General features: G+C 43.8%; 1 protein-coding gene across 1 annotated transcript in view; it reads right to left on the bottom strand.

The window, feature by feature from the left end:
- duox (dual oxidase) overlaps window positions 1-26,763 on the bottom strand; it is a 40,286-nt gene that overhangs the window by 8,221 nt on the left and 5,302 nt on the right. Inside the window, exons 7-26 of the mRNA XM_031832841.1 lie at window positions 25,894-25,984; window positions 25,123-25,225; window positions 23,832-24,004; window positions 23,005-23,180; window positions 21,807-21,925; window positions 19,254-19,394; window positions 17,047-17,160; window positions 15,996-16,198; window positions 15,634-15,819; window positions 14,718-14,943; window positions 14,351-14,444; window positions 11,459-11,634; window positions 11,305-11,377; window positions 8,571-8,651; window positions 7,147-7,325; window positions 5,682-5,912; window positions 5,311-5,410; window positions 4,558-4,607; window positions 1,818-1,945; window positions 114-267 (exon numbers count right to left, since the gene is read on the bottom strand). Of these exons, the coding sequence (XP_031688701.1) occupies window positions 114-267; window positions 1,818-1,945; window positions 4,558-4,607; window positions 5,311-5,410; window positions 5,682-5,912; window positions 7,147-7,325; window positions 8,571-8,651; window positions 11,305-11,377; window positions 11,459-11,634; window positions 14,351-14,444; window positions 14,718-14,943; window positions 15,634-15,819; window positions 15,996-16,198; window positions 17,047-17,160; window positions 19,254-19,394; window positions 21,807-21,925; window positions 23,005-23,180; window positions 23,832-24,004; window positions 25,123-25,225; window positions 25,894-25,984 (2,798 nt within the window). The remainder of the gene's footprint in view (window positions 1-113; window positions 268-1,817; window positions 1,946-4,557; window positions 4,608-5,310; window positions 5,411-5,681; window positions 5,913-7,146; window positions 7,326-8,570; window positions 8,652-11,304; window positions 11,378-11,458; window positions 11,635-14,350; window positions 14,445-14,717; window positions 14,944-15,633; window positions 15,820-15,995; window positions 16,199-17,046; window positions 17,161-19,253; window positions 19,395-21,806; window positions 21,926-23,004; window positions 23,181-23,831; window positions 24,005-25,122; window positions 25,226-25,893; window positions 25,985-26,763) is intronic.

The following is a 26,763-nucleotide window of genomic DNA, read 5'->3' as shown; positions in this document are numbered from 1 at the left end:
TCACTCCTTCCCTCCCTCCATCCCTCCCTTCCCCCTCCCTCCCTCCCTGCCCCCCTCCCACCAACCAACGCACCCTTCCTCCCTCCCCTCCCACCCTCTATCCCAGTCCCTACCTGAGGGCAGCAGCGTAGCATTGACCACAGGGATCTCCACCTTCTTCCTGTTGAGGCTGATGAGTTTGTCCAGGAGGAAGAGCAGTCCCGGGGGGATCAGGTAGATGTGGAAACGAGGCTCCTGGAGCAGAGCAAAGCTGCCATGGATGACTGTCTGGTGAGACGAGACATGGCCAAGAGGATCATGTTTAAAATAAACTAGAAACCAGGGGAGGAGACATGGCCAAGAGGATCATGTTTTAATCAACTAGAAACCAGGAGAGGAGACATGGCCAAGAGGATCATGTTTAAAATAAACTAGAAACCAGGGGAGGAGACATGGCCAAGAGGATCATGTTTTAATCAACTAGAAACCAGGGGATGAGACATGGCCAAGAGGATCATGTTTTAATCAACTAGAAACCAGGGGAGGAGACATGGCCAAGAGGATCATGTTTTAATCAACTAGAAACCAGGAGAGGAGACATGGCCAAGAGGATCATGTTTAATCAACTAGAAACCAGGGGAGGAGACATGGCCAAGAGGATCATGTTTTAATCAACTAGAAACCAGGGGAGGAGACATGGTCAAGAGGATCATGTTTTAATCAACTAGAAACCAGGGGATGAGACATGGCCAAGAGGATAATGCTTTAATCAACTAGAAACCAGGAGATGAGACATGGCCAAGAGGATCATGTTTTAATCAACTAGAAACCAGGGGATGAGACATGGCCAAGAGGATCATGTTTTAATCAACTAGAAACCAGGGGAGGAGACATGGCCAAGAGGATCATGTTTTAATCAACTAGAAACCAGGAGAGGAGACATGGCCAAGAGGATCATGTTTTAATCAACTAGAAACCAGGGGGTGAGACATGGCCAAGAGGATAATGCTTTAATCAACTAGAAACCAGGAGATGAGACATGGCCAAGAGGATCATGTTTTAATCAACTAGAAACCAGGGGAGGAGACATGGCCAAGAGGATCATGTTTTAATCAACTAGAAACCAGGAGATGAGACATGGCCAAGAGGATCATGTTTTAATCAACTAGAAACCAGGAGAGGAGACATGGCCAAGAGGATCATGTTTTAATCAACTAGAAACCAGGGGAGGAGACATGGCCAAGAGGATCATGTTTTAATCAACTAGAAACCAGGGGAGGAGACATGGCCAAGAGGATCATGTTTTAATCAACTAGAAACCAGGAGATGAGACATGGCCAAGAGGATCATGTTTTAATCAACTAGAAACCAGGGCCAAGAGGAAATATACTTCATGTTCTCCCTACAGGGACCAGCATTTACATTCAATCCAACCTAAATACATCCTACCGGCTGTATGTATGTATTTTTAAAGTTATATAGCTTACAAACTTGATTGCTGACATGGAAAACATTTTGGGACTATATCAGCAATGGAATAATGAAACAAAGAGCAAAATATAGTTTTTGGGTGGAATTTAGTAGGTAATGAATGAGGGGAACATGACTCCTTCACCTACTGACTAATTGACACTCTCCTAGACCACTTATCAAGTTCCAGGTCACGGAGGAGTCGAGGAGAGGACGGTCTTTTCGTGCAAATGAGAATCTCCCTGTGTTCACCGTGGTTCAACGTTATGGCAAGCCCCTTCGGTTAACCAGCAACTACTATAGTAATACTCATCTGTATATGTTGTACAAGGTATACGTATATGAATATAATGTATCTCTGTGCTCACCAGACTGTAGACGACCACATAGAGGTAGTGTGTGAGCCAGAAACCCCGGAAGCTGATTCGTCGGAAGTACTGAGTGGCAAAGACGTACATAAACGCAAAGATGAAGAGAAGCAGGATGCCCGTTAATCCTGCAGTAACATTAGAGAGAGAGAGACACACGTGAGAGTAACGTTAGAGACACGTTAGAGAGAGACACATTAGAGACACGTTAGAGTAACATTAGAGAGAGACACGTTAGAGTAACGTTAGAGTAACATTAGAGAGAGACACGTTAGAGTAACATTAGAGAGAGACACGTTAGAGTAACATTAGAGAGAGACACGTTAGAGTAACGTTAGAGAGAGACACGTTAGAGAGAGACACGTTAGAGTAACGTTAGAGAGAGACACGTTAGAGAGAGACACGTTAGAGTAACATTAGAGAGAGATACGTTAGAGTAACGTGAGAGACACATTAGAGACACGTTAGAGTAACATTAGAGAGAGACACGTTAGAGTAACGTTAGAGTAACATTAGAGAGAGACACGTTAGAGTAACATTAGAGAGAGACACGTTAGAGTAACATTAGAGAGAGACACGTTAGAGTAACATTAGAGAGAGACACGTTAGAGTAACGTTAGAGAGAGACACGTTAGAGTAACATTAGAGAGAGACACGTTAGAGTAACGTTAGAGAGAGACACGTTAGAGTAACATTAGAGAGAGAGACACGTTAGAGAGAGACACGTTAGAGTAACATTAGAGAGAGATACGTTAGAGTAACGTGAGAGACACATTAGAGACACGTTAGAGTAATGTTAGAGACACGTTAGAGTAACATTAGAGAGAGACACGTTAGAGTAACATTAGAGAGAGAGACACGTTGGAGACACGTTAGAGACACGTTAGAGAGAGAGACACGTTAGAGACACGTTAGAGAGAGACACGTGAGAGACACGTTAGAGTAACATTAGAGAGAGAGACACGTTAGAGTAACATTAGAGAGAGAGACACGTTAGAGTAACATTAGAGAGAGACACGTTAGTGTAATGTTAGAGACACATTAGAGACACGTTAGAGAGAGAGACACGTTAGTGTAATGTTAGAGACACGTTAGAGAGAGACACGTTAGAGAGAGAGACACGTTAGAGAGAGGCACGTTAGAGAGAGAGACACGTTAGAGTAACATTAGAGAGAGAGACACGTTAGTGTAATGTTAGAGACACGTTAGAGAGAGACACGTTAGAGAGAGAGACACGTTAGAGTAACATTAGAGAGAGAGACACGTTAGAGTAACATTAGAGAGAGAGACACGTTAGAGTAACATTAGAGAGAGACACGTTAGAGTAACATTAGAGAGAGAGACACATTAGAGAGAGACACGTTAGAGAGAGACACGTTGGAGACACGTTAGAGAAACATTAGAGAGAGACACGTTAGAGGCACGTTAGAGAGAGAGACACATTAGAGTAACATTAGAGAGAGAGACACGTTAGAGAGAGACACGTTAGAGAAACATTAGAGAGAGACACCTTAGAGAGAGACACGTTAGATTAACATTAGAGAGAGACACGTTAGAGAGAGAGAGACACGTTAGAGTAACGTTAGAGAGAGACACGTTAGAGTAACGTTAGAGAGAGACACGTTAGAGAAACAGAGAGAGACACGTTAGATTAACAGAGAGAGACACGTTAGAGAGAGACACGTTAGAGAAACAGAGAGAGACACGTTAGAGAGAGACACGTTAGATTAACATTAGAGAGAGACACGTTAGAGTAACGTTAGAGAGAGACACATTAGAGTAACGTTAGAGAGAGACACGTTAGAGTAACGTTAGAGAGAGACACGTTAGTGTAACGTTAGAGAGAGACACGTTAGAGTAACATTAGAGAGAGACACGTTAGTGTAACGTTAGAGAGAGACATGTTAGAGAGAGACACATTAGAGTAACGTTAGAGAGAGACACGTTAGAGTAACATTAGAGAGAGACACGTTAGAGTAACGTTAGAGAGAGATAGCCACGTTAGAGAGAGAGACGTTAGAGTAACGTTAGAGAGAGATAGACACGTTAGAGAGAGACACGTTAGAGAGAGACACGTTAGAGTAACATTAGAGAGAAAGACACATTAGAGTAACATTAGAGAGAGACACGTTAGAGTAACGTTAGAGAGAGACACGTTAGAGTAACGTTAGAGAGAGATAGCCACGTTAGAGAGAGACACATTAGAGTAACAGAGAGAGAGAGACACGTTAGAGTAACGTTAGAGACACGTTAGAGAGAGACACGTTAGAGGCACGTTAGAGTAACGTTGGAGACACGTTAGAGAGAGACACGTTAGAGTAACGTTACAGAGAGAGACATGTTAGAGTAACGTTAGAGACACGTTAGAGAGAGACACGTTAGAGTAACGTTACAGAGAGAGACACGTTAGAGAGAGACACGTTAGAGTAACGTTACAGAGAGAGACACGTTAGAGTAACGTTAGAGACACGTTAGAGTAACGTTACAGAGAGAGACACGTTAGAGTAACGTTAGAGACACGTTAGAGAGAGACACGTACAAGTATTGAGCTACTGTAATATTCAGCAATAACATAAAGTAGCTCTTTATCGTCCATATTCTGGGACTAAAGCAAACCCAGCGGGCAAAACTGGTTGCATTGGCGTCATTATAACTAGAAACGGGTTGAAATTACATAATTATGACATCAACTAGTTTTGCCCAGTTTTGACCGGTGGGAATGGTTTGTATTCTGTCCTACCTGGAACACTCTGAAAGAACCACCACGACCATTTCATCGGCATCTCAGACCTGCAAATGGTCAAAACACAGTAAATAGTCAACACAGTAAATAGTCAACACATAGTAAATAGTCAACACAGTAAATAGTCAACACAGTAAATAGTCAACACAGTAAATAGTCAACACAGTAAATAGTCAACACATAGTAAATAGTCAACACAGTAAATAGTCAACACAGTAAATAGTCAACATAGTAAATAGTCAACACAGTAAATAGTCAACATAGTAAATAGTCAACACAGTAAATAGTCAACACATAGTAAATAGTCAACACAGTAAATAGTCAACACATAGTAAATAGTCAACACAGTAAATAGTCAACACAGTAAATAGTCAACACATAGTAAATAGTCAACACAGTAAATAGTCAACACAGTAAATAGTCAACATAGTAAATAGTCAACACAGTAAATAGTCAACACATAGTAAATAATCAACACAGTAAATAGTCAACACAGTAAATAGTCAACACATAGTAAATAGTCAACACAGTAAATAGTCAACACAGTAAATAGTCAACACATAGTAAATAATCAACACAGTAAATAGTCAACACAGTAAATAGTCAACATAGTAAATACTCAACACATAGCAATTCAGATACAAGAGTATGTATGTAAAGAGGTACGCATGTGAAAATGGAGAAGAATCCCCCAAAATATTCCCCAAAAAATCCTGAAGAATGAAGAAGAATCCAGAATAATGCCATTACCCATTGTTGACTAGGACCTTGGGGAACAGACAGACCAGGATGCTGAGGTCACTGACTGAGAACACGTAGACATTAACCACATGACCCAGAGAATGGACAACTAAAGAGGAGAGGAGGAGAAGAAGGGGTTCATTCAGGAGCAAAACATAACATGAACTGGAAAAACATTGTAAATGTGATACTACAATGAGATGTGGAAAAACTAAGATTCATAAATGTAGGAGTTCCCAAAAGTGAAATGATTTAGACAAAAAATATAAATATCTTTTTAGGATTTTTACATTGGTAAGTGACTTTTTTTCCCAATTCCGCCCAGTCAACCCCTCCTTTAGTGTTGATACCCTAAGAAGTGTCAACCTCTGACGTCTGACCTGTGAGTAAGAGGGCGGACATGGCCATGAAGCGATGGAAGTCTATAGCGGCGTCGAAGGGGATGTATCGGTTGAGGAAGGTCTCTCGTCCCAGGGTGATGAGGTTACGGCACACCGTCAGCAGCATGTAGGGGTACAGGAAGGAGATGGCCGCCGCCGAACCACGCGACACTAAGATACCCACCACCGACGTCTCCGGCACGCCCGTGGAGTATGCCTGCAAACCATAGTCTAAACACGCAGCTAGGGGTTTGTTTCTGTTAGTCCACAGGCTTTACCTGAATCCCAAATTAGACCCTTCAGCCCCTCCGTATTCTCTAGGGCACTACCGTAGATCTGAAGAGATTGGATAAGTGTAATCAAAATGGCAACAAAAAAAGTCAGCCAAACAGAAGGGTAAGTTTAAGTCATCACCATATTGCTTAAACATATCCCATTCTGTTAGATCTACAGGAAGGACTAGGGCCAGGGCCTGATTTGGGATTCAGGGTATATACAAGGCTGCCAGAAGACCTTTCTACTCAGATACAGTATAGCTATTGTAATGTAATGGAAAATGTACCTAAGCATTCATAAGATGCTTTTTGTGGGGGCAATGGAGTTAAAATTGCATGAGTAATCAACAAAATTATGAAAATCTCATTAAGTTAAGCATGTGTGTCAACTAAAGAGTGGTCTCTCGTGATCGCCTTAGCTGATTTGGTTCTGGGCATTGAGATAAAAAAAACTCCCAGCCTTCTTCTTCTTCTTGGCACAGTTTACTCCCAGCCTGGTCTCAGATCTGTTTGTACTGTCTTGACAACAAGCATAGGTGTTGGCGAGACATCACAAACATATCTGGGACCAACCAGGCTAGCTCAAATTCAAATCAATCAAATGTATATTATAGCAGTTGTAACGAAGTGCCAGCAAACTCCCAAAACAGAAGAACAGACAGAAGTGAAAATAATTGAAAAGAAGACAAGAGAAAACAAGACAAGACGAGAGAAGACAAGACAAGACCAGAGAAGACAAGACCAGAGAAGACAAGACGAGAGAAGACAAGACGAGTGAAGACAAGACCAGAGAAGACGAGAAGACAAGAGAAGACAAGACGAGACAAGACCAGAGAAGACAAGACCAAAGAAGATGAGATGAGAGAAGACAAGAGAAGATGAGAGAAGACAAGAGAAAATAATAGAAAAGAAGACAAGCGAAGACGAGAGAAGACAAGACGAGAGAAGACGAGAAGAAAAGACCAGAGAAGACAAGACAGAAGAAGACAAGAGAAAACAAGAGAAGACGAGAGAAGACAAGAGAAGATGAGAGAAGACAAGAGAAGATGAGAGAAGACAAGAGATGATGAGACCAGAGAAGACCAGAGAAGACAAGAAAAGACAGAAGAAAACAAGAGAAATCAAGAGAAGATGAGAGAAGACAAGACAAGACCAGAGAAGACAAGAGAAGACGAGAGAAGACAACTTACAGTAGCATCTCTCCAGAGCCAATCCGGCTGTGATGCCATAGACGATAGTGAAGCAAACAATGTGGCGACGGTAGTTCTCTACGAAGCGTTTGAATTGCTGGATCTTCTGCTGGACGGGGCTCCTGTTGTAACGCTCCTTCTTTGGCTTCACGTAGACCTTAGGACTTTGGAGGCCCGATCTGCATGGGAGGAGGAAGGAGGAAGTAATTTGCAGTGGTTTAGATTGAGAAAAGCTTCATTGTCCGAACATACTGTAATTTATTGAACTGAAACTACCAAAAGAAGGTTCAGGCCGCAGCATAATTCACGTCAATGGCATTTATTGCTGTGAACACGTTATAGAGAAAGCGCCTTCAACAAAAGCAGTACTGCAACCTTTTTTTTTTTTACCTTTATGTTACAGCAATGCAGCAATCAATGAATACAATGGATGAGTCAGAGTTAGCAAGAACAATAAAATTAAATTATAAGGATAGTGGGTATACAAAAAACAGAACATCCGGGTGAAATTCAGGCTGGATTCCTCTTCAGGGCAATAATTAAATGTTAAAATGTATTACTGTGCGTTAGTGATATAACAAAGCCACAGGATAGATAGAGTGTAAGTACTGTGCTCCATGGTAAAACCATCGTACCATCATCAATATATTGAAAGGAACTCAGACTCAAGTCTAGTGTTATCTGATAATGGCGTTAAGTAGAGGCTGGTTGCATCACTGGGTGGACAACTCTAGATACCAGACATGAGGTCAACCACAAAGCAAGCAAACTCTCTTTACGCAACCCGAGGTAACCATGGTAAACCCATAACTACTGGTATCACTCTGCTTCACTTCCTTGACACAGAATACTGTACATACAGTTAAGCACAACAACCATTACCACTACTGGTATCGACCTACTTTATAAGGACTTAATGAACTTTATGTAAATATATATATATTTTTTATGATTAGAAAGCCATGCGAGAAAGTCATGAGAAAATCTGTCAATAAAGAAAAGAGAAAAATAATGTCTGGTAGTGACATGAGCAGCGTGAGGTTGGATGTGATCTCTGGTAGTGACATCAGCAGCATGAGGTTGGATGTGATCTCCGGTAGTGACATCAGCAGCATGAGGTTGGATGTGATCTCCGGTAGTGACATCAGCAGCATGAGGTTGGATGTGATCTCCGGTAGTGACATCAGCAGCATGAGGTTGGATGTGATCTCCGGTAGTGACATCAGCAGCATGAGGTTGGATGTGATCTCCGGTAGTGACATGAGCAGCTTGAGGTTGGATGTGATCTCTGGTAGTGACATGAGCAGCTTGAGGTTGGATGTGATCTCCGGTAGTGACATCAACAGCATGAGGTTGAATGTGATCTCTGGTAGTGACATCAGCAGCATCAGGTTGGAAATTCCCCAACCTTATAGAGAACTTACCTTTTCCTTTGTCGTCTGCGAAGTCCCTGCCCGTCTTTCCCCGGGTTGCTGGAGAACTGTGTGTCCCCTTCTGAGGGTGAGCTAAGAAAGAGAAGACATTACAGTTTTTTAAATAAAGAGCACGAGGCCTGCAGGCCGGCGGTTAAAAAAACAGATGCTTATCATATCAGCTGACAAAGGTGGAGTAATTCAAAAATAACTTGTTAGAAATAATCGTAACAGTCGTCGTAATAGTAATATAGCAGGTTAGTTGGGGGGGGGGGGGGAAGTCGTCGTCGTCATGCCGTGAAGTAAATCATCATCATGTCCACAATCACACCCTGATAAGAGCATGACTATTGAGATGTTGGTGAATGGAGATTGTGAAATACAGTGAATGACCATGCAATGAAGAGTGCATTTTTTCAAATCAATCAAATCAATGAGAAGATACATAAGGGTGTATCCTCGTTACTAAGTTATTCTCTTCCTCGTGTTCTAAGTTATTCTCTTCCTCATGTTCTAAGTTAATCTCTTCCTCGTGTTCTAAGTTATTCTCTTCCTCATGTTCTAAGTTATTCTCTTCCTCGTGTTCTAAGTTATTCTCTTCCTCCTGTTCTAAGTTATTCTCTTCCTCGTGTTCTAAGTTATTCTCTTCCTCGTGTTCTAAGTTATTCTCTTCCTCGTGTTCTAAGTTATTCTCTTCCTCGTGTTCTAAGTTATTCTCTTCCTACTGTTCTAAGTTATTCTCTTCCTCGTGTTCTAAGTTATTCTCTTCCTCGTGTTCTAAGTTATTCTCTTCCTCGTGTTCTAAGTTATTCTCTTCCTCATGTTCTAAGTTATTCTCTTCCTCGTGTTCTAAGTTATTCTCTTCCTCGTGTTCTAAGTTATTCTCTTCCTCCTGTTCTAAGTTATTCTCTTTCTCGTGTTCTAAGTTATTCTCTTCCTCGTGTTCTAAGTTATTCTCGTTCCTCGTGTTCTAAGTTATTCTCTTCCTCCTGTTCTAAGTTATTCTCTTCCTCGTGTTCTAAGTTATTCTCTTCCTCCGTGTTCTAAGTTATTCTCTTCCTCCGTGTTCTAAGTTATTCTCTTCCTCCTGTTCTAAGTTATTCTCTTCCTCGTGTTCTAAGTTATTCTCTTCCCGTGTTCTAAGTTATTCTCTTCCTCGTGTTCTAAGTTTATTCTCTTCCTTGTGTTCTAAGTTATTCTCTTCCTCGTGTTCTAAGTTATTCTCTTCCTCGTGTTCTAAGTTATTCTCTTCCTCGTGTTCTAAGTTATTCTCTTCCTCGTGTTCTAAGTTATTCTCTTCCTCGTGTTCTAAGTTATTCTCTCCTCGTGTTCTAAGTTATTCTCTTCCTCCGTGTTCTAAGTTATTCTCTTCCTCGTGTTCTAAGTTATTCTCTTCCTCGTGTTCTAAGTTATTCTCTTCCTCGTGTTCTAAGTTATTCTCTCCTCGTGTTCTAAGTTATTCTCTCCTCGTGTTCTAAGTTATTCTCTTCCTCGTGTTCTAAGTTATTCTCTTCCTCCTGTTCTAAGTTATTCTCTTCCTCGTGTTCTAAGTTATTCTCTTCCTCGTGTTCTAAGTTATTCTCTTCCTCGTGTTCTAAGTTATTCTCTTCCTCCTGTTCTAAGTTATTCTCTTCCTCGTGTTCTAAGTTATTCTCTTCCTCGTGTTCTAAGTTATTCTCTTCCTCGTGTTCTAAGTTATTCTCTTCCTCGTGTTCTAAGTTATTCTCTTCCTCGTGTTCTAAGTTATTCTCTTCCTTGTGTTCTAAGTTATTCTCTTCCTCGTGTTCTAAGTTATTCTCTTCCTCGTGTTCTAAGTTATTCTCTTCCTCGTGTTCTAAGTTATTCTCTTCCTCGTGTTCTAAGTTATTCTCTTCCTCCTGTTCTAATGTTGTCATCATACCTGTTCCTCTCCAGGGTGATGGAAGAAAACGGGCTGGTGTTATTTGTAACGTCTGCTTCCAACTCACACCCTCAAAACACGTAGATCCCCTGAACGCAGCTCCCTTTCCAGGCCCACTTTCCAGCTCACACTCTCAAACACGTAGATCCCCCTGAACGCAGGTCACTCCCCAGATCCCAATCACCTGAATTCTAATCACCTGTTCACACACCTGTAGGTCATTATCAAACACTTTTTAGTTCTGTTCTTTGCACCCCGTCACTGTGAGGTATTGTTTGTTTTGTGACACACGTCTGTCAGAGCGCTTGGTTTCACGTGAGTTACTCCTCCCGTGTATGATAGTTTTTGCCTGTCTCACTAACGACGCCTTTTGCCTATTCCCTGCCTTTAGCCTATCGGATTTCCTGTTACCTACCTATTGCCTGATCTCCCAGCCTTTTCTCTGTCTGTACCGTTGCCCTTTTTGCCCCCTGTGTATGACCTTCTGCCTGACCCAGCTACCTGCCTCCTCCTGTGTATGACCTTCTGCCTGACCCAGCTACCTGCCTCCCCCTGTGTATGACCTTCTGCCTGACCCAGCTACCTGCCTCCTCCTGTGTATGACCTTCTGCCTGACCCAGCTACCTGCCTCCTCCTGTGTATGACCTTCTGCCTGACCCAGCTACCTGCCTTCTCCTGTGTATGACCTTCTGCCTGACCCAGCTACCTGCCTCCTCCTGTGTATGACCTTCTGCCTGACCCAGCTACCTGCCTCCTCCTGTGGTCCTTTGCAATAAACACCTGCTGTGCCCTGTACTTGAAACCATCTCTCTGTCTCCCCTCGTGTTCATTACATTATTATCTTACCTGTTCCTCTCTGGGTTGATGAAAGACACATGCTGGTGTCGACTCAGTTTGTTTCCCCTCTCCTTCTCCATCCCTGCAGAGATACATAACATTAGAAGAAGACGCCTTTGAGAGTATTTTGTGTCTCTGGTTGGCCTTCTCCAGCCTTTGTCACCTTTGATGTTAAGCTGAGCGAAGGTAAGCTCCTTCTCGTGGTCCCGGAGCAGGAAGTGGAAGTCCTCCCAGGTAATCTGTTCCTTGTCATCGAAACCTGCGGCCTTATACATTTCCTCGATGGCCTCCTCAGCCCGGCTCTTAGACAGAAGACTGCTGGAGATCTCTATGAACGACCTGCAGAACAGACCACAAGATGGCCGGAGTTAAAGACGTCCGGAGAACCCATTATACGGTGCTCATCTTGTTCATTCATTTTGGATCGCGCATACAGCTACAAAACAGATGACATGGAATGTAGACGTACTTTGACAGAAAGTGGCTATTGAGGTCTGAGTGTATGTCCCTTGAAGGGACAATGGTTTTTCATGAAAATGGATGATATTTGGATGAAAACAGATCAAAGTATGATGACCCAAAGTATGAAAAATGAATGTTGCTTCTACACTGATAAAGTTTGACCATAAAGTTACTAGTCCCCCTCAAACACTTGGATTCAGGGGGTGGGATTACTAAGGCTAGCTAGGTCTTCATCTGTGTCAAGTGTTAGCTAGTTACAGGCTAGCTAGGTCTTCATCTGTCAAGTGTTAGCTAGTTACAGGATAGCTAGGTCTTCATCTGTGTCAAGTGTTAGCTAGTTACAGGCTAGCTAGGTCTTCATCTGTCAAGTGTTAGCTAGTTACAGGATAGCTAGGTCTTCATCTGTGTCTGGTGTTAGCTAGTTACAGGCTAGCTAGGTCTTCATCTGTGTCTGGTGTTAGCTAGTTACAGGCTAGCTAGGTCTTCATCTGTGTCTGGTGTTAGCTAGTTACAGGCTAGCTAGGTCTTCATCTGTGTCAAGTGTTAGCTAGTTACTGGCTAGCTAGGTCTTCATCTGTGTCTGGTGTTAGCTAGTTACAGGCTAGCTAGGTCTTCATCTGTGTCTGGTGTTAGCTAGTTACAGGCTAGCTAGGTCTTCATCTGTGTCTGGTGTTAGCTAGTTACAGGCTAGCTAGGTCTTCATCTGTGTCTGGTGTTAGCTAGTTACAGGCTAGCTAGGTCTTCATCTGTGTCTGGTGTTAGCTAGTTACAGGCTAGCTAGGTCTTCATCTGTGTCTGGTGTTAGCTAGTTACAGGCTAGCTAGGTCTTCATCTGTGTCTGGTGTTAGCTAGTTACAGGCTAGCTAGGTCTTCATCTGTGTCTGGTGTTAGCTAGTTACAGGCTAGCTAGGTCTTCATCTGTGTCAGGTGTTAGCTAGTTACAGGCTAGCTAGGTCTTCATCTGTGTCTGGTGTTAGCTAGTTACAGGCTAGCTACGTCTTCATCTGTGTCTGGTGTTAGCTAGTTACAGGCTAGCTAGGTCTTCATCTGTGTCTGGTGTTAGCTAGTTACAGGCTAGCTAGGTCTTCATCTGTGTCTGGTGTTAGCTAGTTACAGGCTAGCTAGGTCTTCATCTGTGTCTGGTGTTAGCTAGTTACAGGCTAGCTAGGTCTTCATCTGTGTCTGGTGTTAGCTAGTTACAGGCTAGCTAGGTCTTCATCTGTGTCTGGTGTTAGCTAGTTACAGGCTAGCTAGGTCTTCATCTGTGTCTGGTGTTAGCTAGTTACAGGCTAGCTAGGTCCTTCATCTGTGTCTGGTGTTAGCTAGTTACAGGCTAGCTAGGTCTTCATCTGTGTCTGGTGTTAGCTAGTTACAGGCTAGCTAGGTCTTCATCTGTGTCTGGTGTTAGCTAGTTACAGGATAGCTACGTCTTCATCTGTGTCTGTGTTAGCTAGTTACAGGCTAGCTAGTCTTCATCTGTGTCTGGTGTTAGCTAGTTACAGGCTAGCTAGGTCTTCATCTGTGTCTGGTGTTAGCTAGTTACAGGCTAGCTAGGTCTTCATCTGTGTCTGGTGTTAGCTAGTTACAGGCTAGCTAGGTCTTCATCTGTGTCTGGTGTTAGCTAGTTACAGGCTAGCTAGGTCTTCATCTGTGTCTGGTGTTAGCTAGTTACAGGCTAGCTAGGTCTTCATCTGTGTCTGGTGTTAGCTAGTTACAGGCTAGCTAGGTCTTCATCTGTGTCTGGTGTTAGCTAGTTACAGGCTAGCTAGGTCTTCATCTGTGTCTGGTGTTAGCTAGTTACAGGCTAGCTAGGTCTTCATCTGTGTCTGGTGTTAGCTAGTTACAGGCTAGCTAGGTCTTCATCTGTGTCTGGTGTTAGCTAGTTACAGGCTAGCTAGGTCTTCATCTGTGTCTGGTGTTAGCTAGTTACAGGCTAGCTAGGTCTTCATCTGTGTCTGGTGTTAGCTAGTTACAGGCTAGCTAGGTCTTCATCTGTGTCTGGTGTTAGCTAGTTACAGGCTAGCTAGGTCTTCATCTGTGTCTGGTGTTAGCTAGTTACAGGCTAGCTAGGTCTTCATCTGTGTCTGGTGTTAGCTAGTTACAGGCTAGCTAGGTCTTCATCTGTGTCTGGTGTTAGCTAGTTACAGGCTAGCTACGTCTTCAGCCAGCATGGAACAAAAGTGTGGGAAAGTGTCGTTCAAAAACTTTGACGCAGTTGTCATGTCGACACATCTGTCAGTGCTGCTGTGAACCGCATCACAAGAGACATGCCAAACAGGAGATGTATAACAAAAATATACATCATTGATGCAATTACTTTGTGTATCACCAAATTTGTTTGGGATTATTTTACCACACCACTGTTCACTGCATCTTGACAAAGCTGTCAGTCAAGGCGAGGTCATTAATATAAACTCCCCCGCCCACTCAGCCTTTCGTTTCAAACTTCCTGGTAGTTAGCCATGAGAGAGAAGTACTTTTTCCTCAAATGTTGAGCATTTCTTTCCCTCCCAAAAATATTATGGGTGATATTTTACATGGGAATCAGAATGACTGTTGGGGACCTTTTAAGAGAATTGATGACAGTGCTAACCTGAGCAGCCTGGAAAAATCCTCTTTCGATAAGAAACCGTCTCCATCGATGTCGTGCATGGAGAACATCAGTTTAGACTTTTCCTCAGGAGAACCTGGACAAACAACACAGTGGAATATCAGAACAAAATGTGTGTTTCTTATTGGACAATTCCTGTTTCAGTCAGTTGTCTTCTGTTTGTTGCCTAATAAACACGACCCCCGGACTCCAGGGTTGGGATCAATTCCACTTAAATTCTAGTCAATTCAGGAAGTACATTGAAATTCCAATTATCGTCAATGCTTTTCAATGAGTAAAATGTGGAATTGGAATTTGGTTTACTTTCTGAATTGACTTGAATTGAAATGGAAACCTACCCTGGACTCACCTTTCATGAAAATCACGATGACATCGAGGAACTCCTGGCAGGAGAGGTATCCGTTTCCGTCCTTGTCGGCCAGCGTGAACATGGAGTCAACAAAGAGCGAGTCCGGTTTGAGTCCCAGAGCGTCGGCAAATTCAGTTCCTGTCAGCTCAGTCTCCAGGGCTTCGCGGGTCTGCCTACAGGACGCACCACTCATGTCCCTGGCATCACAATTCTCTATCTCCAGGACCTTTATAGGGTATACATTTTTAAACCTTTATTTAACCGGGTTGTCCCATTGAGCCAATACATATGAGTGATAGACTGTTTCATCTACATGAAAGACAGGAGGATGGCATTGGCGGTTACCACCATAAACTGCTAACTGAAAGTAATCAGATTAGGATCCTAAATTTGGGTAATCCTAAAGTTACTGATGTCCATTTTGGAGAGGTAACTAGCAACTGCAATGGATTACATTTAAAAAAGTAACCTTCCCAACCCCTGCACATGTCAGCATGGTGCCGTTGCGATTGTTAATGGTGGTCACGTCGAATGGCTCAGTAGGTTAGAGGGGCGGCAGGGTAGCCTAGTGGTTAGAGTGTAGAGGTGGCAGGTAGTCTAGTGGTTAGAGTGTAGAGGTGGCAGGTGGCAGGTAGCCTAGTGGTTAGAGTGTAGAGGTGGCAGGTAGCCTAGTGGTTAGAGTGTAGAGATGACAGGTAGCCTAGTGGTTAGAGTGTAGAGGTGGCAGGTAGCCTAGTGGTTAGAGTGTAGAGGTGGCAGGTAACCTAGTGGTTAGAGTGTAGAGGTGGCAGGTAGCCTAATGGTTAGAGTGTAGAGATGGTGGGTAGCCTAGTGGTTAGAGTGTAGAGGTGGCAGGTAGTCTAGTGGTTAGAGTGTGGAGGTGGCAGGTAGCCTATATCACCGTATATTCCAGTACCTTGGCAAAGGCACTCCTAATGAAGTTCTCTACTATCTGAGCTCTCTGGTCTCTGGTCACTGCCTCTCTCAGTAGCTCCTTCTCTGTCATGTCCCTCACCGCCAGCTCCTGTCCACCATCTGTCACCTCAGAGCGAAGGTGCCGGACAAACTCTCCACGCTGGCCCTCGTCCTCAAAGTACAGCACCTGGGGACAGACCACAACAAACAGAGATCACAGTCACACACACACACACAGGGATTGGCATGGAAACATCTAACAGTGAAGATGAACAAAGGAGAGGCACATGAAACACAAGAGTAAACAAATCAGTAAACATGAGTAAACAAACACATGCACACACCCCTCTCCCATCTACTCACCAGGTCATACTCTTTGGGTACTTTCATCACCAGAGCCCTGCGGTAATTGTTACTGGACAGCAGGACATCCAGGTGGGTCTGGGTACCCAGGCTGAGTGACCGTAGAGCAGGTCCAGACCGGTCAAACACCTGGAGTTTCCTCCTATCATCGATCAACAGACTGACTGGAAATAGGGGCTTCTTAGGGCCCTGCCACTCACAGGCTAGAGAGATAGAGAGAGAAAGAAAGAAAGAAAGAAAGAAAGAAAGAAAGAAAGAAAGAAAGAAAGAAAGAAAGAAAGAAAGAAAGAAAGAAAGAAAGAGAAGTGGGAAAAGATGAGATGAGAGCGAGAGGTGGGAAGAGATGAGAGATGAGAGAGAAGGGAGAGAGAGAGAGAGGGGGAGAGAGAAAAAGAGAAGTGGGAAGAGATCATAGGGAGAGAGAAGGGGGAGAGATGAAAGAGAGAAGGGGGTGAGAGATGAGAGAGAGAGAAGTGGGAAGAGATGACAGAGAAGGGGGAGAGATGAAAGAGAGAAGGGGGTGAGAGATGAGAGAGAGAGAAGTGGGAAGAGATGAGAGAGAAGGGGGAGAGATGAACGAGAGAAGGGGGTGAGAGATGAGAGAGAGAGAAGTGGGAAGAGATGAGAGAGAAGGGGGAGAGATGAACGAGAGAAGGGGGTGAGAGATGAGAGAGAGAGAAGTGGGGAGAGATGAGAGAGAAGGGGGAGAGAGAGAGAGACAGAAGGGGGTGAGAGATGGACATCAGACATATTACCCTTTTCACACTATCATGCCTATCCAAACGGTATTCTGATTGCTCTGATATGTTCTGTTGACATTGTCCTTCCCAGCATAGTTCTAGCAGCAGCTATCGTGGACGTGGAACCAGGCCAGCTCAGTCCGGCTCGGCTTGGCTCGGCCCAGTCGTGTGAAAAGAGAAAAGCACACCAGTTCTAAACATAACACACACCTGTTCTACACAGAGAGGTATGATTCTGTCATAACACAGACCATGTACATGCATGTACTGTACACACACACACACACACACACACACACACACACACACACCTGTGATTCCAGCAGCAGGTTCCTCTGTTGTGTCATCAGGCCCCACTCTCTTCTGGAACTTCTTAAACTTGGACTTTCTGAAGTGGGCCACCACAAGGGCCATGAAGAAGCTCACTGGGAGGGGAACACATGGACAATAGTCATCAGAGAATCTCTTACAATAGGGTTTATGATATGATATGCTATGTCTCTCTAAGTAGGCCACCACAAGAGCCATGAAGAAACTCACTATGAGGGTACCACAATCAACAGAATAATTATACTGTAGCAATCACAATGGTTATTTGATTATTGGATCTTATCTTAAAATTGACATTTAGGAGAATTTTACAAGGGAAAATATTTGTTTTGGGAATTTTCTCAATACTTTGAATATGATTCATTTCCATGTCAGCTCTCTGTCTGGAAATGCCCTTTTCCGGACGGAGCAAAAGGATACCAATTTCAAACTTTTCAAAAAAAAGTGTTTACAATGATGTTTTTTTTACTGGCAAAAATGGATATTAACTGAGAAAATAGCATGTGTAGTTTCTTGCAATAGTCCTATGTGACTTTAAAGAATATTTCTCTAAAAATGTTGATTCCTAAAAGATGTGTCCGTTGGTTTACTCCGTCAGATTAGTTTAAAATCCTAAATCAATCAGGAATGAGCAGGGCCGGCTATAGCATAAGGACCCCTTATTCACATCCTCATTACATGGAGTGTAACAAGAGCAGTTCTCCCCCCCCCAAAAAAAGTATATATATTTTTTTAATACTTTGTTTTTATTGTAGGAACACAAAGAAAGTACAAATAAAGTCAAATAAAATAAAAAAATGTAAAAAAGATCTGGCAGTTATAGTGCACGTCATACCTTCTTCATATTAGTTACATTGACATCTTTGAATTAGACCTTTTCCAAGTACGAGACCCATTTTTTTCCCAGTATTCTTGACCTCTCTCCTGTTGAGTTCTTAAAGCAAAGGTCATACGCTCCATGTGGTGTATTTCTTCTACAATGTCTATCCATTTTTTTACTAGGTAAGTCAGTTAAGAACAAATTCTTATTTTCAATGACGGCCTAGGAACAGTGGGTTAACTGCCTGTTCAGGGGCAGAACGACAGATTTGTACCTTGTCAGCTCGGGGATTTGAACTTGCAACCTTCCGGTTACAGACAGACAGACAGGCAGGCAGGCAGGCAGGCAGCTCTAACCACTAGGCTACCCTGTCACTGTGGGGAGGTCTTTTTGTAGCCATGTCCTAGTGATAGCCTGTTTACTGGCTGCCAGTAGGACCTTCAAGAGGTACTTTTCTCCAGTTCTCTATTTTTGATAGAATTAAAACAATATTGGAATCACTCTGGTCACAACCATAAACTGTTAACCTGCCTGATAGATTAAGATAGAATATGAATACTGTTTTAAATATGTCACATTTAATTCAGTTTTAGAGTCAGAAAGCAACTGAGGAAAAACTACATTGCTACTATGTATACCACTTGAACGAAGAAGAACTCTGTAAAACACCAACGTCGTCAAAATGTTGTATAACGTCGAGAGTGCTGAAAGATCTGATAGAATGTGCCACGTCCTGACCTTAGTTCCATTTTTAGGTCTCTCTTTTAGTTTGGTCAGGGCGTGAGTTGGGGTGGGCATTTTATACGTTGTGTTTTCTAGGTTTTCTATTTCTATGTGTTTGGCCTGGTATGGTTCCCAATCAGAGGCAGCTGGAAATCGTTGTCTCTGATTGAGAACCATACTTAGGCAGCCCGTTTTCCCACTATGATTTGCGTTTGTTCCATTTTTGTTATTTTTGTTCTTTGTGTTCAGTGTAGTTAAAAGATCATGAACATGTACCACGCTGCACCTTGGTCCTCTCCTTCTTCCACCATCGACAACCGTTACAGAATTTTTATTGGGGATTTTCAAATGAATCATTTTCTATATTTTACAAATGTTTGTATATTTTATTTTGATATTTTTTGAGACAAAAAAATATATATATGTTTTGAGTATCTGTTGTCAGCTGCGTCACTGATGGCTAATCTTCTTGAGATCAATTTTTGTTGTCAATATTCTGAAAAGACATTGGAATCACTGTTCTGCACCATATCCTAGACTTAAGGGATAATGTTTCCTTAGTACGTTTTGTTTAATCTAATGTTAAAATGATAAAATCAAGGCCTTTCGCTTGTGGATTCTGATTGGTTAACGTCAGATACTGACCAACAGGAAAGAGGAACAGGCAGATGACTGAGATGCCAAAGCCAGCTTTGCTTCCGTCGTCAAAGTAGTTGAGCTTGGTGGCGTTGGTGCAGGGGTGGAGCTCAGAGATCGTGACCTGAGAAGGCTGGGGGCAAGGGTCACCTGTAACAGACAGACAGGCAAGACAGGCAGGCAGCCAGACAGGCAGAGAGACAGACAGGCAAGACAGGCAGCCAGACAGACAGAGAGTGAGGCAGACAGACAGGCAGAGAGTGAGGCAGGCAGGCAGACAGACAAGACAGCCAGACAAGACAGGCAGGGAGGGAGGCAAGACAGGCAGGGAGGGAGGCAGACAGGGAACAGGGAGACAGACAGACAGACAGACAGACAGACAGACAGACAGACAGACAGACAGACAGACAGACAGACAGACAGACAGACAGACAGACAGACAGACAGACAGGCAGGCAGGCAGGCAGGCAGGCAGAGAGACGGGCAGGGAGACAGTTAGGCAGGCAGACAGACAGACAGACAGACAGACAGACAGACAGACAGACAGACAGACAGACAGACAGACAGACAGACAGACAGACATGCATAAAAACAGGCAGGCAGAGAGACGGGCAGGGAGACAGTTAGACAGACAGACAGACAGGCAGGCAGGCAGGCAGGCAGAGAGACGGGCAGGGAGACAGTTAGGCAGGCAGGCAGAGAGAAAGGGAGACACGAAGGCAGGCAGGGAGACAAACAGTGAGACAGGGAGGCAAACAGACAGGGAGGCACGTAGACAGGCAGGGAGACAAACAGTGAGACAGGGAGGTAAACAGACAGGGAGGCACGTAGACAGGCAGGGAGACAAACAGTGAGACAGGGAGGCACGTAGACAGGCAGGGAGACAAACAGTGAGACAGGGAGGTAAACAGACAGGGAGGCACGTAGACAGGCAGGGAGACAAACAGTGAGACAGGGAGGCACGTAGACAGGCAGGGAGACAAACAGTGAGACAGGGAGGTAAACAGACAGGGAGGCACGTAGACAGGCAGGGAGACAAACAGTGAGACAGGGAGGCACGTAGACAGGCAGGGAGACAAACAGTGAGACAGGGAGGCAAACAGACAGGGAGGCACGTAGACAGGCAGGGAGACAAACAGTGAGACAGGGAGGTAAACAGACAGGGAGGCACGTAGACAGGCAGGGAGACAAACAGTGAGACAGGGAGGCAAACAGACAGGGAGGCACGTAGACAGGCAGGGAGACAAACAGTGAGACAAGGAGGAAAACAGACAGGGAGGCACGTAGACAGGCAGGGAGACAAACAGTGAGACAGGGAGGAAAACAGACAGGGAGGCACGTAGACAGGCAGGGAGACAAACAGTGAGACAGGGAGGTAAACAGACAGGGAGGCACGTAGACAGGCAGGGAGACAAACAGTGAGACAGGGAGGCATGTAGACAGGCAGGGAGACAAACAGTGAGACAGGGAGGTAAACAGACAGGGAGGCACGTAGACAGGCAGGGAGACAAACAGTGAGACAGGGAGGCACGTAGACAGGCAGGGAGACAAACAGTGAGACAGGGAGGCAAACAGACAGGGAGGCACGTAGACAGGCAGGGAGACAAACAGTGAGACAGGGAGGCAAACAGACAGGGAGGCACGTAGACAGACAGGGAGGCAAACAGTGAGACAGGGAGGCAAACAGACAGGGAGGCACGTAGACAGGCAGGGAGACAAACAGTGAGACAGGGAGGCAAACAGACAGGGAGGCACGTAGACAGGCAGGGAGACAAACAGTGAGACAGGGAGGCAAACAGACAGGGAGGCACGTAGACAGGCAGGGAGACAAACAGTGAGACAGGGAGGAAAACAGACAGGGAGGCACGTAGACAGGCAGGGAGACAAACAGTGAGACAGGGAGGAAAACAGACAGGGAGGCACGTAGACAGGCAGGGAGACAAACAGTGAGACAGGGAGGTAAACAGACAGGGAGGCACGTAGACAGGCAGGGAGACAAACAGTGAGACAGGGAGGCACGTAGACAGGCAGGGAGACAAACAGTGAGACAGGGAGGTAAACAGACAGGGAGGCACGTAGACAGGCAGGGAGACAAACAGTGAGACAGGGAGGCACGTAGACAGGCAGGGAGACAAACAGTGAGACAGGGAGGCAAACAGACAGGGAGGCACGTAGACAGACAGGGAGGCAAACAGTGAGACAGGGAGGCAAACAGACAGGGAGGCACGTAGACAGGCAGGGAGACAAACAGTGAGACAGGGAGGCAAACAGACAGGGAGGCACGTAGACAGGCAGGGAGACAAACAGTGAGACAGGGAGGCAAACAGACAGGGAGGCACGTAGACAGGCAGGGAGACAAACAGTGAGACAGGGAGGTAAACAGACAGGGAGGGACGTAGACAGGGAAACTAGTTACAGCTAGTACCACTAGCACGTACAGTCAACATTTATGACTTACGGTGAATACTGTCAAATATTACCTATCTTTATTGTTTGAGTTGCAGAGAACACTATCATTTATTGGCCAACCACAGAAACTTTAGGAAGGAAATTAGCTTTTACCATTCCTCCAGAAGAAGACTTTCCTCTGTATGTCCTCAGGCTCTGCACTGGTGACTGCTGCAATGACGTCATGAAAGGTTGTGTTCCGAAGGGCCTGCAGCTCCTCAGCTGTGAACAGACTAGAGGAACCAACAGGAGCGGTCAGATTGCCTGGAAATGTTATGATACTATCACCCAAATGGTGAATCAAAGCTGATCATAAACGGACAGTAGTCTTGTGTTTCCTCAGTTCAAAGTCTAGTTCTCCACTAGACTATTGTTTATTTCATTAGTTCTTACGTTATGAAAGGTATCCTTCCAGGCATTCCATTTACATTTGACATTTTAGTAATTTAGCAGACTCTCTTATCCAGAGTCACTTACAGTAGTGAGTCATTTAGCAGACTCTCTTATCCAGAGAGAGTTACAGTAGTGAGTCATTTAGCAGACTCTCTTATCCAGAGTCACTTACAGTAGTGAGTCATTTAGCAGACTCTCTTATCCAGAGAGAGTTACAGTAGTGAGTAATTTAGCAGACTCTCTTATCCAGAGTCACTTACAGTAGTGAGTCATTTAGCAGACTCTCTTATCCAGAGTCACTTACAGTAGTGAGTCGTTTAGCAGACTCTCTTATCCAGAGTCACTAACAGTAGTGAGTCATTTAGCAGACTCTCTTATCCGGAGCCACTTACAGTCAGTGCATTCATCTTTAGATGGAGCTAGATGAGACAACCACATATCATAGTCGTAGTCAGTACATTTCACCTCAATAAAGAAGTTATCAGCAAACTCGGCGCTAGTAGGAAAAGTTTGTATAAAAGGGTAAATGTTAGGCTTCCAGACAATTTCAGGAAGATGGGCAGGGACTCTGCTGTCCAAGCTTCAGGGGTGAAGCTGGTTCCACCATTGGGGTGCCAGGACAGAGAAGAGCTTTGACATGGGCTGAGTAGGAGCTGACCTCCTTTTCAGAATGAACAAACGTGAGAAAGCCAGGAAATAAATCGAGGTTCAAATGACAGTAACAGTTTCATACGATTAATGAATGTATGTATCAGGTGTATATTTTACATGACATATTTACATATTTACATATTTATACATTACTTATTTACATATTTATACATTACATATTCATATAGTTACATATTTATACATTACATATTTATATATTTACATATTTATATATTTACATATTTACATATTTTACATTCCTTCCTACCCATTTTGTGTGTTCTCGAACCAGAAGCGGTCGCCGTTCCTGATGCGGTTAAACTGATCCAGTATGATAGAGGAGAAGACCTGACCGGGACCGTCCACAGACTCCAGGAGACCACCAGGAAACAGCTCCAGTTTAGAGATATCCCCGTCATACAGGTCTGATAGGTCCCTGAATAACTAGAGACACAGAACAGGTAGATATCCCCGTCATACAGGTCTGATAGGTCCCTGAATAACTAGAGACACAGAACAGGTAGATATCCCCGTCATACAGGTCTGATAGGTCCCTGAATAACTAGAGACACAGAACAGGTAGATATCCCCGTCATACAGGTCTGATAGGCCCCTGAATAACTAGAGACACAGAACAGGTAGATATCCCCGTCATACAGGTCTGATAGGTCCCTGAATAACTAGAGACACAGAACAGGTAGATATCACCGTCATACAGGTCTGATAGGTCCCTGAATAACTAGAGACACAGAACAGGTAGATATCCCCGTCATACAGGTCTGATAGGTCCCTGAATAACTAGAGACACAGAACAGGTGGAGATGGAATTGAGAGGGTAATGGTATTTACTCTATTATAGGATATTTCCCCAGTGGTTTGAGTCTTCTCTCTTTGGCTCAACTCTCCCTGTCTGGTTCCATTTATGTTTAGGTCATTTTTTGTGTGACTTATATCTATGTAAAACAATCACATACACTATCATCATCATTGGCAATTAAAATCTAAATGGTCAGTAGTACATAAGGATTTAATAGCACATTCACATCACGTACATAAAGCCTTTGTAAGCTGTTACGTAAGCAGTTCTGACCATACCTGTGGGTTGGTGATGTTGAGCTGAGGGTTTATGTCTCCCCACCTCCCCACAGGGGCCAGGCCCAGCCCCTCTCTGACCTGGTTGTAGCTGGGTAAGCCAAAGTCCCGGCCTCTCTGCACCGTCAGAGCAACCAGGTCTGACCGCGAGAAACGCAGAGGACCGTACATGTAGTCTGGTAGGGGAGAAAAACCACTTATCAGTCAAATATCAATCATGCATTATTGTTGTAATTGAAAACACACCTTTCTTAAAGTCAACAGGTATAATGCATTATGATGTGGTTGTTATGCATTATGATGTGGTTGTTATGCATTATGATGTGGTTGTTATGCATTATGATGTGGTTGTAATGCATTATGATGTGGTTGTTATGCATTATGATGTGGTTGTAATGCATTATGATGTGGTTGTAATGCATTATGATGTGGTTGTTATGCATTATGATGTGGTTGTAATGCATTATGATGTGGTTGTAATGCATTATGATGTGGTTGTTATGCATTATGATGTGGTTGTTATGCATTATGATGTGGTTGTTATGCATTATGATGTGGTTGTAATGCATTATGATGTGGTTGTTATGCATTATGATGTGGTTGTTATGCATTATGATGTGGTTGTTATGCATTATGATGTGGTTGTTATGCATTATGATGTGGTTGTTATGCATTATGATGTGGTTGTAATGCATTATGATGTGGTTGTTATGCATTATGATGTGGTTGTAATGCATTATGATGTGGTTGTTATGCATTATGATGTGGTTGTTATGCATTATGATGTGGTTGTTATGCATTATGATGTGGTTGTAATGCATTATGATGTGGTTGTTATGCATTATTATGTGGTTGTAATGCATTATGATGTGGTTGTTATGCATTATGATGTGGTTGTTATGCATTATGATGTGGTTGTTACGCATTATGATGTGGTTGTTATGCATTATGATGTGGTTGTTATGCATTATGATGTGGTTGTAATGCATTATGATGTGGTTGTTATGCATTATGATGTGGTTGTAATGCATTATGATGTGGTTGTTATGCATTATGATATGGTTGTTATGCATCATGATGTGGTTGTTATGCATCATGATGTGGTTGTAATGCATTATAAGACTTGTCATAAGCAACTACTTGTCCTCTTCATGTTTGAAGGCTTACATAAAGCCCGGCCATCCCTCCACTGACCATCTAAAGCTGAAGTGGAAGATCTCTGTCTTATGATCAGTAGACACAAAGAAATCTGAAATTGTATGATGATGATGATGATGATGTGATGGAAATTGACCTCTTAAGTCCTCCACAACCATGTTGTCCTCTCTCTCCGCGATCTGAGAAGCCATGCCCATAATCAGATGGTCTATGTCCTGGCCTGACTTCAGGTTGGGGTTCTACAACAGACGATCAGAGAAGTTTGTTTGAAACATGTCAATCAGTTTCTCTAATAGAAATGTCTCAACGAAAGGTGCTGTCTTGCCACCTCCTATGGCTGTTGGCTATACACAGATCTGAGACCTGTCTACATGGAGGCTATACGGATCTGAGACCAGTCTACATGGAGGCTATACAGATCTAAGACCAGTCTACATATAGGCTATATACAGATCTGAGTCCAGTCTACATAGAGGCTATATACAGATCTGAGACCAGTCTACATGGAGGCTATACAGATCTGAGACCAGTCTACATGGAGGCTATACAGATCTGAGACCAGTCTACATGGAGGCTATACAGATCTGAGACCAGTCTACATGGAGGCTATACAGATCTGAGACCAGTCTACATAGAGGCTATACAGATCTGAGACCAGTCTACATGGAGGCTATACAGATCTAAGACCAGTCTACATGGGGGCTATACAGATCTGAGACCAGTCTACATAGAGGCTATATACAGATCTGAGACCAGTCTACATATAGGCTATATACAGATCTGAGACCAGTCTACATGAAGGCTATATACAGATCTGAGACCAATCTACATGAAGGCTATATACAGATCTGAGACCAGTCTACATGGAGGCTATACAGATCTGAGACCAGTCTACATGCAGACATACCTGACGGTTCCAGAAGCTGTTACACATGCGAATGGCTGATGACGTGCTCCCATCGATGTTGACAACCTTCTGAAAGTGGCAAGTTCTGTTTCTGTAGCCAAAAGAACGTATGAAAAATTGATGATGACACAAATTACATGCAGCTGTTGAGATGTGAATGCTGACACAAACACTGCATTGGGGACCATGTTTGTTAGTAAATAACAACAAAATGGCCCGCACAGAGCCTTATAGAGATATTTACTAGCACTAGTGTACAGTATTGAATTGAAGGGGTCGCCTGGTGGAACCATACAATACAACTGTTTTAATAGCCTGTTGAATGCAGCATGATCGCCTGGTGGCTCAACCCTCCTGTAGGTTTTCCCTCCTACCCTGTTGCTGGAGAGCTACCCTCCTGTAGGTTTTAACTCCAACCCTGTCTCTGGAGAGCTACCCTCCTGTAGGTTTTAACTCCAACCCTGTCTCTGGAGAGCTACCCTCCTGTAGGTTTTAACTCCAACCCTGTCTCTGGAGAGCTACCCTCCTGTAGGTTTTAACTCCAACCCTGTCTCTGGAGAGCTACCCTCCTGTAGGTTTTAACTCCAACCCTGTCTCTGGAGGGCTACCCTCCTGTAGGTTTTAACTCCAACCCTGTTGCTGGAGATCTACCCTTCTGTAGGTTTTCAACTCTACCTTATTCCTACAGAGATACCCTCCTGTAGGTTTTCGCTCCAACCCTGTCTCTGGAGAGAGACCCTCCTGTAGGTTTTAACTCCAACACCAGTTCTAACTAACCTGATTCAGCTTATTAACCACCTAATTATTAGAATCAGGTGTGCTAGATGAGGATCGGAGTGAAAACCTACAGGAGGGTATCTCTCCAGGAAC

Source organism: Oncorhynchus kisutch, linkage group LG10, assembly GCF_002021735.2.
Source record: "Oncorhynchus kisutch isolate 150728-3 linkage group LG10, Okis_V2, whole genome shotgun sequence".
Taxonomy (NCBI): Eukaryota; Metazoa; Chordata; class Actinopteri; order Salmoniformes; family Salmonidae; genus Oncorhynchus; species Oncorhynchus kisutch.
The sequence above is the reverse complement of the archived record's forward strand: the minus strand, read 5'-3'. Positions and strand labels throughout refer to the sequence as shown.